General features: G+C 49.2%; 1 protein-coding gene across 2 annotated transcripts in view; it reads left to right on the top strand.

Annotated features, from left to right (window-relative positions):
• Positions 1–19440, top strand: part of TAPBP (TAP binding protein) — a 195080-nt gene that overhangs the window by 47700 nt on the left and 127940 nt on the right. Inside the window, exons 4-5 of one of the 2 annotated variants that reach the window (XM_078641626.1) lie at positions 14626–14967; positions 18212–18535. In XM_078641626.1, coding sequence (XP_078497752.1) covers positions 14626–14967; positions 18212–18535 — 666 coding nt within the window. The remainder of the gene's footprint in view (positions 1–14625; positions 14968–18211; positions 18536–19440) is intronic. The other variant, XM_078641627.1, reaches the window with a different exon arrangement.

The raw sequence follows: 19440 nt of genomic DNA, 5'->3' as shown, positions 1-19440 counted from the left end.
AGTCTTCGAAGTATCACGAGATAGGTGGCTCCTCCCCTGGACTACAGTGCGCATGGGCATCGACTCCATCCCCAGATTGTTTTTTTCCGCCATTGGGTTCGGATGTTTATTCGACATCTCCAGTTCGGAATCGATATAGACTTTTCTTAAGGCCCAAAGGCCTTTTCCTATACCGTCGGTATTGTCTTGCGTTCGGTGCCCAGCTCTGTTCCGGCTCAGTTCCTGAGTCGGACATCCAGAAGAGTCGTGTGCCTCTTCGGTGCTCAAGGCCCAGTCAACGCAATCAACGTTCATCATGGAACGGAGCCCGTTCAAGAAATGTCCCGTGTGCGGATCGAAGTATCCCCACATCGACGTCCACCCGGTGTGCAACAAGTGCCTCTCGCCGGATCACGATGAAGCCAACTGTATTGCTTGTTCCCGTTTTCGATCTAAGAAGACGATTCGACTTCGGCGCGTGGCGCGCATGGAGGCCCAGCAGTCGGCCCCGGCACCGGTGGACATCTTCGAGAGGGAAGAACCGGACGAGCCAGAAGATCAAGAGCCAATTTCCACTCCAGCGGAGGAGATCGACTACACCTACGACGCAGACGTCGAAGTGCTAGATACTGAAGAAGTCGTCGACGAGGTAGGAGATGACAATGAGGCCTATGGGGCCACGGAAGATAGCTCAGGGGAAGAGCTATGCCCCGTTCGGACAATCACTAAGGCTCAGGTCGAGGGATCGCCACAAGGCCTTACCCAAGACCTTACACCCAGTTCCACGGCCTCGCCTACGGGCCCGGCTACGGACACTTCTGCGGAGCCGCCGTTGGTGAAACCGAAACTGAAAGTGAAAGCTTCGGTGTCGACGAAAACGAAAGTGATGGAGACGCCATCGAAAGCGAAGACGTCTGTCCCTCTGGCCGCCTCCTCGTCTTCCGACAAGTCGGCGCAGCCAAAGCCGAAGAAGGCTGTCGACCAGGTGAAGTCGACCAAGGGCGTCGAGCCGAAGTCGGTCAAGGGTGTCGATCCCAAATCGCTCAAGGGTGTCGAGCCGAAGACTGGGCCCCAAAAACAAGCTGTCAAGCCCGCCGACCCGAAGCCGCCGGCGCCGAAGGCCGTCGACACAGTCGGAGGACACGGCGCACCTAAGAGGGCTGATCCCGCGCATCGGCCGGAGAAAGCCACGGCATCGACGCTCGAGTCGGCACACGCTGGTGGATCGAGGCCGTCTGTCGGGTCGACGAAACCGTCCGCATCCTTCACAAAGCAGGTTTCGGACTCTTTGCAACGCATCAGGGACAAGGCTTCTGCGGTCGATCCGAAGGATGCTTCCACCCCAAAGCAAGTTGCCAAAACGCCGAAGTCCTCGGCGCCACTCCTGTTCACGTTACCACCGAAGGTGGCACCGAAGGCGTTCGCACCGAAGCCGGTCGACAACGCGCCCGTGCAGGTGTCTGCGGGGTTGAAGCCTTCTCAGCCACTGGTGAGCTCGAAGCATCGACAACCCCTGATGGAAGAGCAGTCGGAACACTTTATCGACACCGGTAAACTTACCCTCTACAAGAGGAAGATCACGGCGGCACAGCCTATGGAGTCCTACACGATTCCTTTGAAGCGCAAGAAGCCTTCTACGGATTCCCCGGTTCTGGTTGAGCCACTTGCCCCACGGACTCAAACAGTTGCTACACCCTCCCCCACTTATTCGGATGGGGAGGCTGGGAAGGTGATGAGGAGGAGTATAATTTCCCTGACAACACTGATCCTGAGGATCACCAGGACTCTTGGGTGGATGCAGGGGACCCAGGGGATCAGCACACTGCCCCGGACACTCAGGTGTACAATGTCAAAACCTCTCCTACAGAGGATTCTGCCGCATTTAATGCCCTAATTGAGAGGGCGGCTAAAAACCACGACGTCCAGCTGCATGCTGACCCTATTGAGGTGGACTTCCTCTTTGATACCTTTTCCACAGCAGAAAAGACTGTCAAGACTCTCCCAATGCTGAAAGGGGTTCTGAAACATGCTGCGGACATTTTTAAAGAACCCACACGTGCCAGGGTTATCAACCCTAGAATTGAAAAAAAGTATAGACCGGCACCTGGCGACCCTACCTACATCAAGGGCCAGTTGCCATTGGACTCTCTGGTTGTTTCTAATGCCCGGAAGAGGGCAAATTCACAGTCCACTGGTGATGCTCCTCCCCCTGACATGGAATCTAAAGTGCTGGAGGCATCAGGGAAGAGGGTGGCGGCTCAAGCGGCCAATATCTGGCGCATTTCGAACACTCAGGCACTCTTGGCCAGATATGACAGGGCACACTATGATACACTAGAGACCCTGTTACAACATCTACCAGATCAGTATAAAGAGTCAGCGGAGATGCTCATTCAGGAAGGGAAGCTCATCTCCAACGCTTCTATTAAATGTGCACTGGACGTGGCGGACACCGCGGCAAGGGCCATTAACACTAGTGTCATGTTGCGACGTCAGGCCTGGCTCAGAATCTCCGGGTTCAAGCCGGAGATACAAACCACCATCCTCAATCAGCCTGTAAACCCTGATAGACTATTTGGTCCTGAGGTGGATACCACCCTGGAAAAAATAAAAAAGGATACTGAGACTGCAAAGTCGTTGGGAGCTCTCCAGTCCCAACAGTTTCGGGGCACTACTTTTCGTCGCTCAGGCAATAGAGGTGTTTCCAGAAGCCAGATGTCCCAGCAAACGCAATACACTAAAGGTGGGGCGCAGTCCTCTTACACCAAGCAGAGTAGAGGCGGCTATCGGGGCAACAGCACCAAGGGCAGAGGTCGTGGAAACAACAACTCCCGCTCCTCCGCCACCAACAAACAGTGACGCCCTGTCACTGCCCCCCGACCATCCAACACCTGTCGGGGGGAGACTGCAGCAGTTCCTGCCGGTCTGGCAATCCATCACCACAGACAGGTGGGTCAGAAACCTTATCCAGTAGGGTTATTGTCTGGAGTTAACATCCACTCCACCCAACATACCCCCAAAACACCGTCCTATGTCCACAGAGCATTTGCACTTATTGCAGCAGGAGGTACTCGTCATGCTGCAAAAAGGGGCGATCGAGCTCGTGCCAGTGGAGGAAGAAGGCACAGGAGTGTACTCCCTGTACTTCTTAATCCCGAAGAAGGACGGGTCCCTCAGACCCATACTGGACCTCAGACCCCTAAACCAGTATATTCTCTCAGAACATTTTCACATGCTAACACTGCAGCAGGTTCTTCCGTTGCTCAATCAAGGGGACTTCCTCGCAACCTTGGATCTCAAGGATGCATATTTTCACATTCCACTACATCCATCACACAGAAAATACCTCAGATTCACCATTCAGAATCAGCATTATCAATTCAGGGTCCTCCCTTTCGGAGTGACCACAGCGCCCAGGGTATTCACAAAATGCCTGGCGACAGTGGCTGCGTACCTCAGGAGACAAAACGTTCACGTCTACCCTTATCTGGACGACTGGCTTGTTCAAGCAAAGTCGGCCCAGCAGTGCGCTGCCAACATGTCCCACACCATTCACCTCCTTCACAATCTGGGATTCTCACTAAATTATCCAAAGTCGCACCTTCAGCCAGCCCATGTGCGGCAGTATTTGGGCGCGACGATAAATACTCTGGCAGCCACAGCTCAGCCAACTTCTGTGAGGATCGACAGCATTCAGGCACTGATCCAGAAGTTCAGACCGTAACACTCGCTTCCAGCAAGAGTGTTCATGCAGTTGATAGGCATGATGGCCTCCTGCATCTTCATAGTCCCGCACGCGAGGCTACATATGCGTCCGCTCCAAGAATGCTTGGCTCATCAGTGGACTCAGGCTCAAGGGCAGTTGAACGACCTAGTGTTGGTGACCGGTCGGGCATACAGCTCTCTGCATTGGTGGAATCCACACAACCTTTGCAAGGGCCGACCGTTCCAGGAGCCTGTGCCACAGATTATCCTGACGACGGACGCATCTCTCCAGGGATGGGGAGCTCATGTACTCCACTACACAGTGCAGGGACTATGGACAACGCAGCAAAAGAAAATGCACATCAACTACCTGGAACTGATGGAAATCTTCATGGCACTGAAGGCATTCAAGGTACATCTGTGCAACAAGGTCGTGTTGATCCGGACGGACAACATGACGGCCATGTACTACATTCAAAAGCAGGGAGGTACGCACTCTCCACAGTTGTCTCATCTGGCTCAGAGCATGTGGCAGTGGGCCATTCAGAGGAACATCTTCCTCATGGCGGAACACCTCCCGGGCAAGGACAATCAGATGGCGGATCTGCTCAGCAGGTACAGCCACCAAATGCACGAGTGGGAGATACATCCATCAGTACTCCGCCCGTACTTCCAGCAGTGGGGTCATCCAGAGATAGACCTGTTCGCCACAAGGGAAAACGCAAAATGCCAAAGCTTTGCCGCCAGGTTCCCGCACCCACAGTCGCAGGGCAATGCGATATGGATGAACTGGTCAGGCAGATTTGCGTACGCTTTTCCCCCAGCACCTCTCATACCGCTGGTGGCACGAAAGCTAAAGCAACACTCAATGACACTCATCCTGGTTGCTCCGACGTGGGCACGCCAACTATGGTACACCACGTTTCTAGAACTCTCCGTGGTACCGCATCAAAGGCCTCACCTCACACCCAGGCTTTTGACGCAGAACCATGGCGACATTCAGCATCCAGATCCGCAACAGCTCAACCTGGCGATCTGGCTCCTGAAGTCTTAAAATTTGGCTACCTTGACTTGCCTCCCGACTGCATGGATATCATACGGGAGGCGAGGAAGCCCACCACCAGAGCTTGCTATGCAGCAAAATGGAAGCGGTTTGTCATTTACTGTGCAGAACACAACATCAACCCGCTAGATGCATCTACTCACGACATCATTTGTTATTTGTTACATCTTTACAAATGCAATCTAGCATATGCTTCCATTCGGATACACTTATCCGCCATAGCGGCTTATCTCCAAAACAGGCAGCGTCTCTTGGTTTTCAGAGTGCCTGCCGTTAAAGCTTTTCTGGAAGGGTTGAAACAAGTCATTCCTCCCAGGACCCCACCAGCTCCTGTATGGAACCTTAATGTGGTCCTCACCAGGCTGATGGGCCCCCCTTTTGAGACTCTGCATTCTTGCAAGGTTCAGTTCTTAACATGGAAAGTGGCTCCTAATAGCCATCACGTCGCTGCGACGTGTAAGTGAACTCCAAGCGCTCACTGTACAGGAGCCATTCATACAGATTCACTCAAACAGGGTGGTGCTGCGCACTAACCCTAAATTCCTTCCTAAAGTAGTTTCACAGTTCCACGTCAATCAGACCATTGAACTACCTGTGTTCTTTCAAAACCCAGAGACTGTGGCTGAAAGAATGCTCCACACTCTTGACGTCAAACGAGCTTTGATGTACTACATTGAAAGGACCAAAGATTTTAGGAAAACGACACAACTCTTTGCTGCCTTTTCTGCCCAACACAAGGGCAACCCCATTTCCAAAGCAGGGATAGCCAGGTGGATCGTTAAGTGTATCCAGATTTGTTATCAAAAAGCTAAGCGCACTTTAACGGTCCCCCCCAGAGCCCACTCCACCCGCAAGTTGGGGGCCTCCATGGCTTTCCTTGGAAATATCCCTTTAGAAGACATTTGTAGAGCAGCCACATGGTCTACCCCACACACATTTACGAAACACTACTGTGTAAATGTGCACTCCAAGCAGCTGTAGGACAGGCTGTTCTAAAGACACTTTTTCAGACGTCTGCAGCTGGCACAGGCGGCCGCCGTTAATGGAGGGACTGCTATATATTCTATGCTATAGATATGAATTCGATTCAGAAAAGGGGGTGGTGATGAACAGAGTGCCTGAATTAAGCAGACCACTCTTACCCAGTCCAAAGATCAGGGCTTGATCCATCACCGTTTTTTTAGCTCACTGCCCCATCCCAGCTCAGAACCTGGCTATATGCAAATTAGTCCGTTCCTGTCCCAGTGCATGATGGGAACAGGACAAACCAAACTACCAAGCCACTTCTTATACTGGGAAGGAAACAAGCTACCGGGGACCGGTTTCTGGCATTTCAGCCTCGTCGGCCCGGCTTGCTTGAATCCTGATGGTGCAATGAGCAAGGGACTCACATCTGAGTATACCCTTCCACGCTTATGGTGGACAAAATGATTCAGAAAAGGGGGTGGTGATGAACAGAGTGCCTGAATTAAGCAGACCACTCTTACCCAGTCCAAAGATCAGGGCTTGATCCATCACCGTTTTTTAGCTCACTGCACCATCCCAGCTCAGAACTTGGCTATATGCAAATTAGTCCGTCCCTGTCCCAGTGCATGATGGGAACAGGACAAACCAAACTACCAAGCCACTTCTTATACTGGGAAGGAAACAAGCTACCGGGGACCGGTTTCTGGCATTTCAGCCTCGTCGGCCCGGCTTGCTTGAATCCTGATGGTGCAATGAGCAAGGGACTCACATCTGAGTATACCCTTCCACGCTTATGGTGGACAAAATGATTCAGAAAAGGGGGTGGTGATGAACAGAGTGCCTGAATTAAGCAGACCACTCTTACCCAGTCCAAAGATCAGGGCTTGATCCATCACCGTTTTTTAGCTCACTGCACCATCCCAGCTCAGAACTTGGCTATATGCAAATTAGTCCGTTCCTGTCCCACTGCTTAATTCAGACACTCTGTTCATCACCACCCCCTTTTCTGTATCGTTTTTGGCCACTATAGGTGTGGCAGGGTATACTCAGACATGAGTCCCTTTCTCACTGCTCCATCAGGATTCAAGCAAGCCGGGCCGAAGAGGCTGAAATGCCAGAAACCGGTCCCCGGTAGCTTGTCTCCTTTCTGGTGAAGAATTGGCTTGGTAGTTTGGTCTGCCCTGTTCCCATGATGCACTGGGCCAGGGACAGACTAATTTGCATATAGCCAGGTTCTGAGCTGGGATGGGGCAGTGAGATAAATAACGGCGATGGATCAAGCCCTGATCTTTGGACTGGGTAAGAGTGGTCTGCTTAATTCAGACACTCTGTTCATCACCTCCCCCTTTTCTGTATCATAGATATGAATTCAGCAGCCCACATGCCTCAAACTGAATATGCTACTTCCCAGTATGCAACTGTTCTTGGCATGTAGGGCTGCTGACATTCATATCGCCCACCCTCCTCCCCAGCGCCTGTAGCGGCTGCAGAATTTACATTTACTCTTAGCATTGTCATCGCTCACACTGTTACACTCCATCTTCGCCACAATGGCTAAAAACAATCTGAGGATGGAGAAGATGGCCATGCGCACTGTAGTCCAGGGGAGGAGCCACCTATCTCCTGATACTTCGAAGACTCTTCCAGGACAACAATGTGCAATCATCCGGACCCAACACTAGGCGGCGATCTATGGTATAGATATGAATGTCAGCAGCCCTACATGCCAAGAACAGATGCATACTGGTAAGTAGCATGTTCATCACTGTTTTGGGTTCCAAGTGTTTTGTGTTCCTAGAGCATAAAAATTTCTCTTTTTCAGTTTTGTTCCTTCTGTCTAGAAACAGCCAGCAAGCGCGGGGCGTGTAATCAGTGTTACATGGCGTAGCTTGCAGTAATGTTCAACACAAAGTACTTTGCAGAAGCATTAACCCCTTGCACGCTCATGACGAGCTGGGCTCGTCATGAGGTAGCCTCCTCGCACGCTCATGACGAGCCCAGCTCGTCACGTAACATGCGTTTCCGCAAATCTCAGCGTGCGAGCGGAATTCCGCCCGCACGCATGCGGTTAAGCACAGTTACTTGTGGGCTCTTCTAGCGCTTAAGAAAGAGCAAAGGCCGCGGAGTGCGAGTTCACTGCAGTAGGCGAGGCTGCGATTGAGATAGTTCCTTGATGCCAAAGACTTCTACTACATTGCTTCCGTGAATGTTCCCTCTGCAGACAGTGGGCGCCTCTCCACTCTACGCCACTGCACTCTACGCCACTCCACTCTACTGTATGCCACTCCTTTCTACACTCTGCTCCATGCCACTTTACTCCACTCTCCTCTATGCCACTAACGTTGACCCTTGCTGAACAGCAGCCACTCTCGCAGAGATGAGACCTATTGGCTTTGTCAATATTTGTTTCTAATTTCCTTTTCCTTTGTAAAGTTCTTCCTGTTATCTGCTCTCCTTTTTGGGATTTTGGTCGTCTTACATTGTACAAAGCTCCTTAGTGATGCCACCAACCTTAGAAAACAACCTCCCTATCGCCCTGCGCGAACCACGGGGATGCGCTGCGAATGTTGGACCTTAATGCTGAAGCTGTGCGCTGCCTCTTCCGCGGCTTATCTGGGAAAAGGTCTGCGCTTGGCCGTGATGTTGGCTTCATGGCTTGAAGTGATTACCTGGGGTCTGGAAGACTGTACCCAGTAAAAGGCGGGCCCCGGCCTCACTCAAGCTCCAGGGTGCCACCCTCCTGAGACCTCAGACCTGAGCAGGCTTGAGGGGCCAGCCGTGCCCCAGTGGAGGCCGGTGCTGGTTGAGTTGAATCCTGCTCTGCAATGCGGAATAGTCACCCTCTGAGGGCCACAAATTGGGCTGTCAGTTTATCTCGGTTACTCACTGACAAATGTGGTGTTCTTGAGGTCATAGATTCAAATCTCGGTAGGGCACATTCATCCATTCATTCTTCGGTGTAGCATACATCCATATTTCCTCTTCTATTCTTCTTCTAGCTTTCCGAATCCAAATAACTGACTAACCTATCCACCACTTAAAATGTACTTGCATGTTTCACTATACTAATTCAACACTAATCCTCTGTGGGTCCCGGAGTAGCGTGCTACCCGCCGAAAAAGCGCTTCGACGCCTCGTCAGGGGTAGTAAGCGCTATTACAATACAATACAATAAATCCTGTAATAGTGACATCTGCCGGCCTGGTGGGGGCGATCCGCCCGCCATCCGTGCCGGAATGACCCCCAGCCATATTATTATGACTGGGGGGTCCGCGGCGGACGGAAAGACCGTCCGCCGCTTTCCGCCCGGTCGACATGTCGACCGGGCGGAAAAGGGTTCTATATGGTGGCGGTGTCTATCAGACACCGCCAGCCATATTAATATGTGCTAATGTGAATGCCTTGAAAGGCATGTGGAGTCTGCTTTGGGGGCCCTCTGCGGGCCCCCATGGACTCCGGGGGGTAGGTGGGTGCACAGGGGGGCATTCCGAGCACCGCGCGGTGTCTGCCATGTTGTGCATGGAAGTGCACAACATGCTTTCCTGGCATTGTGGCGGGCGGTGCTGTGTGCACTGCCCGCCACAATGCCAGGAATGCTTGATGCGCCCGCCACTGTGGCGGGCGCATCCTAATAGCAGGCACGGGACCCCCGCCCTTATGACGGGCGGTCCCTCTATACGATGGGATCATCCTAATGTGCCCCCTAGTGTGGTGAGGTCCAGCAACCACCAGCCTTGAGGCCAGATCAGGTCCTTCCTGCTATCGACGGCCCCCTGCCGGACCCCAAGGTTCCTTCGCCCCTGTCCCACCCATGACCTAATGTAGGGCTGAAGAAGCCCTGATGACCTGAGGCCAGAGTGAAGGCAGCCACAGGCCACCAGAAGAAACCGAACCATGAGCAGGTGCACCCCGGAGGCTGCAGGCACCACATGTCCCTCAGTGACCTCAAGGGGACCTCTGGGCACGGGTGGACAGCAAACACCTTTACCTGCTGTTCATCTGAGTATTAAAACTGACCCTTACTTCATATCCTTTATGGAAACTTGTATTTCTTTTACAAATTTGAACTACATATGAGTACCTGGTCTGCGTTCTCAGCATCACACTGTAGAAAATGAAGGTGTAACCTACAGCGGTAACACCTGAGGAGGGTGTAGCCAATGAAGGTGTAACCTCCCTTAGTAACATCTGCTGAGGATGTAGACTATGAAGATGTAACCTACCTTAGTAACATCTGCTGAGGATGTAGACTATGAAGGTGTATCCTACAGCGGTAACACCTGAGGAGGGTGTAGACAATGAAGGTGTAACCTCCCATAGTAACATCTGCTGAGGACGTAGACTATGAAGATGTAACCTACCTTAGTAACATCTGCTGAGGATGTAGACTATGAAGGTGTAACCTAATGAAGGTCTAACCTACCACGGTAATATCTGTGGAGGGTGTTGTGAACTTCCGGCTTCTTTTAAGATTCTTGGACACATTTGTACTTTTAAAATTGTATTTTACTAATGCTTTATTGGAGTTTAGTATTTACATACTTTTGTACCATTGAAATCTGCACATGAGATGAATGTAATTCAAAATCAGGAATAAACAATAGTAATCATTTACAACACTAGTCCACAAGCGTTATAAAAACATGCACGTTATCCGGCTAATTCATCGTAGTCCATTTCATAACAATAACACCACAAAACTGTACCTTTTTCCAGCGGTTAGACGCCTATACCAAGGCATGAAGAGTTATATAAATATAAAAGCAAGTGCATATGAATTAAGAGTTGTCTCCCACACATACCTTTCCTGTAAGGGGAACTTTTCCAGTGGCTTTTGTATCCAGAGTCCTCAGTTCCTGTTCCCTAATACTCCCATAACCATGCCTAATATGGGCTGGAGGTCAGCATTCTAGTATCTCTCCCCTAAGATCACCCCACATTTCATTTTCTTTTTTTAAACAGATCTTGCTCTACATTTCTGTTTGTTGCTGCGCATTGGAATTAGTGCGTAAACTGTTCTTTAGACGCTACTGAAACATTGCAAGAATCTAATAATTTTACAATAATCCAATATAGAAATAAGAGGCCCTACTTAATTCGAGCCGAAACAGATCTTGTAGGTGGACTTATACAACTTCGGTAATTGTCAAAGTAATTCACATTGTAGTAAACCCAGCCTTCCTTCAGGTTCTGGGGTGGAAGTGGGGGCACCCATTTGCCGCCTTTAAAAGTAGAGATACATCTTCTTAGAAAGCACAAACCCGCTGTGCTTAAACAGAAATGTCTTTAAAGTGTACTTAGCAGCTAGCTGGTGTATGGGAGTGTATATTCTAGACGTGTTTTCATATTCATCAAGATTCGACGAGTTCATGTCCTATGTAAAGTAAGATTGTTTTAAGTTAGGTGACCCTAAGTTCCCACACTCTTGTACCTTGAGTTTTGTTACACTCATCATCAATTTATTTTCAAGATTGTGAGCGTATGATCTGTTCAGTGATCGCTGAGGGCGTCAGGAGTTTAGATGAAAACATGACCATGTCTTAATCCATATATTGGGATCCGCCCTGCGAAAGAACAGCCGTGAGCAGTCTCCCGAGTTATAGTCCGTATCCTATACATACAAATGCAGCGAGGCTGGAGATGGTGCAAAGCCTGTGTAAGTCCAGACAAAGTTTCAAATCGAGGCGTGACGTCCCTTGGTACTAGTTGGAGCATGGACCCAACTCTTGGGATTAAAAACTTTGAGTAAATCTAGAAATGCCGGACCAATGCAGCCTCTGCCTGTCTTCAAGACCGCTGGAGGACACCATAACAGGAAGGGCGGGGCAGAGGATACCAAATGGACAATATATACACACATAGTTATCTCATATATATATATATATGTGTGTGAAAATAAGCAGTGGTAATAAACTCAGTAAATATAAATTACACCGCTGCTCTAAGGCTCGATCAACCCCATGTCTAGAGCTGGTTTTAATGCATAGAAGTTGAAGAGATACAGACCATGCCCCTTGCCCTTAGTTGGCTGGTACTCACTGCCAAACTGCCCCAGGTTCCCTGCTGTATCCACTGCCATAAGCCGAATGGCCTTCCACACCCCATAATCTGCTGAGGGCCGACACAGCAAGCACGCCGCTGGGTCCTCACAGTGTCAATGCCCTAAACATAACACCGCGATACAAAAGGGGATGATGGACGGAGTGTTTGAACAAATCAAACACTCACACCCAGTCAACTGATCTGGGTTTAATCCATCACCTTTCTTTAGCCCACTCTGCCACCCCAGTTCAGACATGGCCATATGCAAATCAGTCTGACCCTGTGCCTCATGGGAACAGTCCAGCCCGAATTGCCAAGCCATGTCTTCCCTGGACCGGAAACAAGCATCCTACGACCGGTTTCTGGCATTTCAGCCTTCTTCAGCCCGGCTTGCTTGAATCCAGTGGCAAAGTGAGCAAGGGACTCACGTCTGAGCATACACTGCCACACTTATGGCGGCCAAAAGCGGTACAAAAGGGGGTGGTGATGGACGGAGCATCTGAATCAATCAAACACTCACTCCCAGTCAAGAGATCTGGGTTTGACCCATCACCGTTCTTTAGCCCACTCTGCCACCCCAGTTCAGACATGGCTATATGCAAATCAGTCTGACCCTGTGCCTCATGGGAACAGTCCAGCCCGAACTGCCAGCCATGCCTTCCCTGGACCGGAAACAAGCTTCCGAGGACCGGTTTCTGGCATTACAGCCTTCTTCATCCCGGCTTGCTTGAATCCAGTGGCCAAGTGAGCAAGGGACTCCCGTCTGAGTAAACATAACACCATCACAGTCTCTGCGCCAAATGGTAGCTCGCATGCCGTGGTAGAGCGACCCACTACAATGCCCTAAGCCACTCTCATTTCCTGATGGATAGCTGTGGCCCCTGACGTGCGTCCCTCTCAACTCAATGGACACTGACCCGCTCACAGAGCTCTGTCGACCTGTGCTTGAGCAAGCGAAGGCCTCTTTGGTGGGCCCCAGTCAGTCTGCCCATACACCGTACTCTTTACATGCGGCTAAGCAGACTCCGGCAATTAGGAATTCAAAGCAAGGACAGCAAACTCTGCCCATATGCGGCTGGATCAGGACTTCCTGAGCAACAGAGGGGTCTTTTGCGGTGCACTACAGGTGATGTCACTTCCGGTACACGACAGCTTCGTTGGGGTGTCTAGATGATCTTTTCTGGGCAGATTATGTTTTTTAGCCAATCGGAGGGCTTAATGAGATGTACCGCCCCTTATACTGTCAATCTTTTTAAAACCTGCTTTCTGATAGACAGCTCTCATCTGCGCACATCAAGGTTGGTTAAAAAGCATTTGCATGCCATAGGTCTCGCATTTACGCAAGTTTAAGCTATTGACATTGTAAATGACAGTGTGTTTTATTTATGTTTTAAAAACAAAAATAAAGGGCATTGTCATTTACAATGCCAATAGCTTAACCTCTTCAGTGCTCATGACGAGGCCAGCTCGTCATGACTCACAATGGAGCTGTGCTCATGACGAGCTGGTCTCGTCATAACGGCGCCGCTACGCCCACGCGCAATTGAGTCCCCACCTGTGTGGGTGAATTAATCAGTGGGCGCGGTCATGACGAGACCAGCTCGTCATGAGCACAGCTCCACCGTGACTCATGAGGAGCTGGTCTCATCACGAGCATCATGGCGCCGCGCTCATCCCCCTGACCCCCCCCCCCCCCACAGCGTGGAGGAATTACCCCACAGGGAAGGGGTTAAACTTGCGTAAATACAAGACATATCACATTGCAGATGGTAGGTATCACGGACAATGGGAGGGAGGGCGGGAACAGGTATTAAAGAAGGCACGGACAAAGTGCAGGTAGGCGGGGTTTTAAGAAGGCACAGACAACTTCGGGGTAAAAAAGGCATGGAGGGCCGGGGGTGGTGGTACAGAAGGCACGGAGGGCGGGTGGAAGGGCGGGGTTATAAAGAAGACACCATGGACAGAATGTAAGCAGGGCACGTCATGCCTGCAGAAATAAAAACACGATAAAGAAAACAGTGCCCAAAGACTAAATAACAGGTACCATATAACAACCGAAGTAAAAGGGCCAGTCGCCATGGGAGGTGATAAATGGAGAGTAGGCGGCAGTAAGGAGGGACTAACAAGCCTATTTACGAATCAGAAGCCAGCATTTAGGAAGGACAACTTACACAAACCAATGGGAAATAGGAGTGAAGAGTGGGCGGGGCTTCTATTACCTACTCCTCTACAACAAGTCTCCCAGAGCAGCGCATGCGCCCTGACTCCAGGCTCGACCTAAAAACCCGAAACCACATTGCCGGCTCCTGCGCAGCCCATTGGGTCGATTGCAGGGAGTCGGTGCGGGACTTGGAGCTCCCCCCGCTGCCCAAAATAAAAATTAAAGATGTGGGTATCCCTGTTGGGTACGGTATGTTTTAACTGACATTTTCACATAACTATAATATTCCTTAACTTTTGGGTTTTTCAGGGCCATGTATAGATTTATTTCTAAATAGAGAGAGAGACGTAGACAGACGCACTTTTCTTTCTTATCCTTTAAGGGATTAATTTCGAGCACAGTGATATGGATCTTTTGGGCCATTAAAATGAAAATACACATAGACATGGGTTTTAGGGTAAATATCTTCTCGAATCTTTTTTCCTCTTGCGTATTTTCCTAACCCACCTTATTGTAGCTATTAGTTTGAGTCATTTATCAATGAGCTGTATTGAATTGCTGAAGAATTCCCCAATAGATAACTATTACATATCAATAGAAGAGGCATGTGGTAGTGTCCAGAGGGGCGTTTGTAGTGTCCCTCCTGGACTGCACAGACAGGAGGTGTTTCTGTATTTTAATGGCTGTCTCTCTTTGCTCCCATCCCTAGTGGCTCTGAATGTCTTCACAAAGACCCCTAAGCTCGCGGCCCGGCTGGGCTCCAAGGTAGTGCTGGACTGCGGCTTCTCGGCGCTGAAGGACGACCGCTTCTCGGTGGAGTGGCGGTACCAGTTCCAGGGTTCTGGACACGTGGTGTACGCCTACGATGGGGTGACTGACCGCATCCTTGTCGCACAGGATGGGGCTGAGATCTTCTTCCAGGAAATGCACCGCCATGGGAACGCCTCGCTTCTGCTGCGCGATGTGAGCGTCCAGCACGAGGGCACCTACCTCTGCATCGTGTATACCCCGTACCTCCACGTGCAGCAGGCTGTGGAGCTGCGGGTCGCTGGTAAGAGACTGCAGGAGGGGTATGCAAACAATAAGCCATGAGTAGGCCCTGCGTGAGTCTTACAGCTAGATTCATCAAAGACCCGTTTTGCGAGTCTTTAATAGCGATTAATAAGGAATCGCTATTACAGACTCGCAAAACGGGATTCATGTAGGAATCGCAATATTTATTGCGATTCCTACAGCTTCCTTATTTGCAATTAGCTAATTGCTAATCGCAAATAAGGATACGAATTCAAGGGTGCCAGGGGTGTCCAAAGGACACCCTGTAGCACCCCTGAAATGCAAATTTACACAGGTGTTGCGCACACACATGTCCAAAGGACATGTGTGTGTGTAACATGCAATTGAAAAAAATGCACTAAAGTGCTTTTTTCTATTTTTTCGCTATTTACCACGAAGTCAGACTTCGTGGTAAATAGCGACCAAAAATTGCGAATTCACAATTTAAAATTGGTTAATGAATTGCATTTAAGGAATCTCAAATAGAGATTCCTTAAATGCAATTCCCCGCAAATATGCGATTTCGCTAATAGCAATTTTTGCATTTGGGATGATAAATCCCAAATGCAAAAATTGCGCTCGCAAAGGGCCAGATTCGCAGAATCTGGCCCTTTGCGTGCCGATTTGTCTTTCATGAATCTGGCTGATAGGCCCAGATGCATAAAAAAAAAATCCGCTCGCAAAGGGGCAGATTCTCAGAATCTGCCCCTTTGCGACCGGTATTTTTGCATTTGGGATGCATCAACCCAAATGCAAAAATCGCAAATTGAGAATTCGCTAAATTGCAATTATTTGCATTTAAGGAATCTCAAATTGAGATTCCTTAAATGCAATGCATGAAAGTTTTAAAAATAGCGAATTCGCTAATAGGGCACGCAAATTACCATGCAGTACAACTTCATGGTCATTTGCAAAAACTTTGAAAAATGCACAAACGTGCATTTTTCAAACTTTCATGTTGCGCACACACATGCCCTAAGGGCATGTGTGTGCGCAACATATGTGCACAGATCAATTTCAGGGTGGAAACAGGGTGTCCTTTGCACACCCCTGCACCCTAGAAATCGCAATCTCAATTTGCGATTCGCTAATTGCGATTCGCAAATTGAGATTGTCTTCCCATTCATTCCTATGGGCCTCCTGGCCCATAGGAATGAATGGGGAGGTATTCCTTAATTGCGATTCGTAAATTGAGATTGTCTTCCCATTCATTCCTATGGGCCTCCTGGCCCATAGGAATGAATGGAGAGGTATTCCTTAATTGCGATTCGTAAATTGAGATTGTCTTCCCATTCATTCCTATGGGCCTCCTGGCCCATAGGAATGAATGGGGAGGTATTCCTTAATTGCGACTCACAATTTGCGAGTCGCAATTAAGGAATTCTAAGAAATCGCTATTTTTTTAGTGATTTCTTGATGCATTCCATTTTGCTATTCCTTAATAGCAAATCGGTATTTTTCGATATTAAGGAATCGCAAAATGGGTTGTTGATGCATCTGGGGGTTAGCTCAGTAGAGACAAACCCTGTGCAAAGCCCGTCACCCAGAAACCTGCAGATTCCACATAGGACATGCGCGTAAACCCCATCTTCCAAGTATTGGAGCTCGTGACCCTCCGGTGACACGCAGATCTCTGAATCAAAGATAGTTCTTAGTGGTGGAAATGTGTGTCATTTTAGATCCGAAGATTGCAGGTTTAAGAATAAGACACATCTCATTGTATGGAGATAAAAGCTGTGACCAACGCGTGGTACAAGTGGGAACAAATCTAGGGGGACAGGTGAGGGTAAACATCCTTTACAACGAAACTTTTTCCACGCAGTACCTTTACAACGCAGGAAACACAACGCAAGTCGTCACAACGACTTGCGCTGGAGGGCGCTGTAGGATAGGGAATAGTTTAATTTACTATCCAAAACCTTCCTTACTATCCACGGGGACTGGAGTTGGACTAGTAAATTAAACTAGTCACTATCCAGTGCCCCCAACGCAAGTCGTTGTAACGACTTGCGTTGTAAAACCTGCGTTGTAAAGGCATGCGAGGTAAAAGCATGCATTGTAACGACATACATCCACAGGTGAGGGGAACCTTAGACCAGGTAGAGAACTGAATTGAATACAGGCATTTATATAGTGCACAGCTACTCATAAGAGTGTCCCGGCATCAAAGGCCGCTGGAATAGACCCCTCAAACCAACTACAATTGCAGAAAAGAAAAGGGAAGAGGGGAAAGCAGAGAGCTAAGAGCAACTCACATTATTGATTAAAAAGCAGAGTTTTGAGAAGCTTCCTAAAATGAAGCGCAATGAAGCGGGAAGCGCATTCCAGGCCTGAGCACCGAGATAGCCAAACGAGGATTCCCCACCCCGGATGCGAGATATTCTAGGGACCGTAGCCAGATTCACCGAGGAGGACCTCAGAGTTCTGGAAGGGACATAGGGCCATATGTATTAAGGTACCCATTTGCGGATATCAAATAGCGATTTTTAAGAAATCGCTATTTTGAGATTAACAAATTGGTATGTATGTAGAAATTCTAATTTTTTTGCGATTTCTTAAAATTCCTTAATTGCGATAAGCAAATTGTGAATCGCAATTAAGGAATACTTTCCCATTCATTTCTATGGGCCAGGATAACCATAGGAATGAATGGGAAGTTATTCTCAATTTGCGATTCGCAATTTGAGAATCGCAAATTGAGAATAATTTCAAGGGTGCAGGGGTGTCCAAAGGACACCCTGTTGCACCCCTGAAATTAGCATGGGTGCACATGTGGTGTACATACATGCCCTAAGGGCATGTATGTGCGTGACATGGCACTTTGAAAAATGCAAAAATGGGCATTTTTCAAGAAAATCGCAAATTACCACCTACTTGAAGTGGGTGGTAATTTGCGATTCCTTAAGGCCAATTTGCATTTTTTTCAATGCTTCTTACATTGCATTTAAGGAATCGCAAAATTTGCGATTCCTTAAATGCAATCGCAAAATAAGGAATCGCAAATTTTGCGATTCCTTATTTTGCACGCAGATTTGCTTAATACATACCATTTGGCCAAAATGCATTCGCAAACACCGAAATTCTGCGAATTTCGGTGTTTGCGAATGCAATTTGGCTTGATACATATGGCCCATAGTAGGCAATACTTCTGCAAAGGTACCTGGCCCCCTTTCCATGAAACTGAAAAGAGACTGCCTCTTTTATGTGGTTGCTCATGACCACCCTATCCTTCTGTCCCCTAGAGCCACCCCGGGTGACTCTCCACCCAGACCCCCTCTACGTGGTGCCCGGCCGCGACCAGGTCCTGGAGTGCGAGGCTGCGTCCTACTACCCGTTGGATGTGACGGTGGAGTGGCTGCGGCGCAATGGTTCGGCGGGCGAGGTGGAGTATCTGACAGGGTCCTGGCAATCCAACCACCGCGCCAGCCCCGACGGCACCTTCACCCTCAGCAGCTATGTGCGGGTGTGGGGGGACCCCAAGGAGCACGGGACCCAGTACACCTGCTATGTCAGCCACTCTGCACTCACGACTGGCGCTAAGAGGAGCCTGCGGCTTAGTGTGGCAGGTAAAGGCGTGGGATGCTCGGTGTGTATGTGCAAGCATGTCTGCGGTTGTGCTAGCATGTATGCATGTGTGTATGTGCAAGCATGTCTGCGGTTGAGCCAACACGCATGCATGTGTGTATGTGCAAGCATGTCTGCGGTTGAGCCAACACGCATGCATGTGTGTATGTGCAAGCATGTCTGCGGTTGTGCTCGCATGCGTGCATGTGTGTATGTGTGAAAGGGAAGGGGGACAACTTGGGGCGGAGTGAATATCGGGGTTCCTTGGACTGCTGGGGCGCTAATACTGAAGGTAAGAGGGAATGTCTCATGGTGATGGGCATTGGAGGGAGGTTGTTCTTCCTCCCGGGGTCTGTGGTTCGCTTCATTCATCTGGTTCAGGCTCTGGGGTTTGAAGTTAATGGTGGTTTGGTATCATGAACCTGCTCTAGATTCACATGCTGTGCATTATTTCACCGTCTGGTGGTTCGGCTTAGAAACGCATCTAAATAAACGCTCTGCTGGGCCTCGACCATAGGCGGCGTCCACAGGATTCATGGTGATGTTGCAGTGATACCACTTTTATAGAGTTGATTCAGGTTGAGAAGCATTGTCCAAATTGGGGGCAATATGTACCCACTTTCAAAAAAACTTTAAAATTCATGCTTTCAAAGACAAAAAGTACAGCCAGGGTCAGTCCACAGGAAATCTGGAAATGCTAAAAATTAAGGTTGGCCATCTGCAACTCTACACAGATCTTGGGCATTTGAGGACCCAGGGAGTAACTAATGACTCTGGTTAAAGAGTCATTTTTTAATGTGTTTTGGATTTCGATTATGAGCAGATGCCCTTTGTGTTCTGCCTGAATTGTCACCAGTGATGTCTACGCTTTATGAGGGTGAAATTTGTGTCTTCCACGGAGTGTAGA

Source organism: Lissotriton helveticus, chromosome 5_1 (genome assembly GCF_964261635.1).
Source record: "Lissotriton helveticus chromosome 5_1, aLisHel1.1, whole genome shotgun sequence".
Classification (NCBI taxonomy): Eukaryota; Metazoa; Chordata; class Amphibia; order Caudata; family Salamandridae; genus Lissotriton; species Lissotriton helveticus.
Note: the sequence above shows the minus strand (reverse complement) of the source record. Positions and strands in the feature narration are given on the sequence as shown.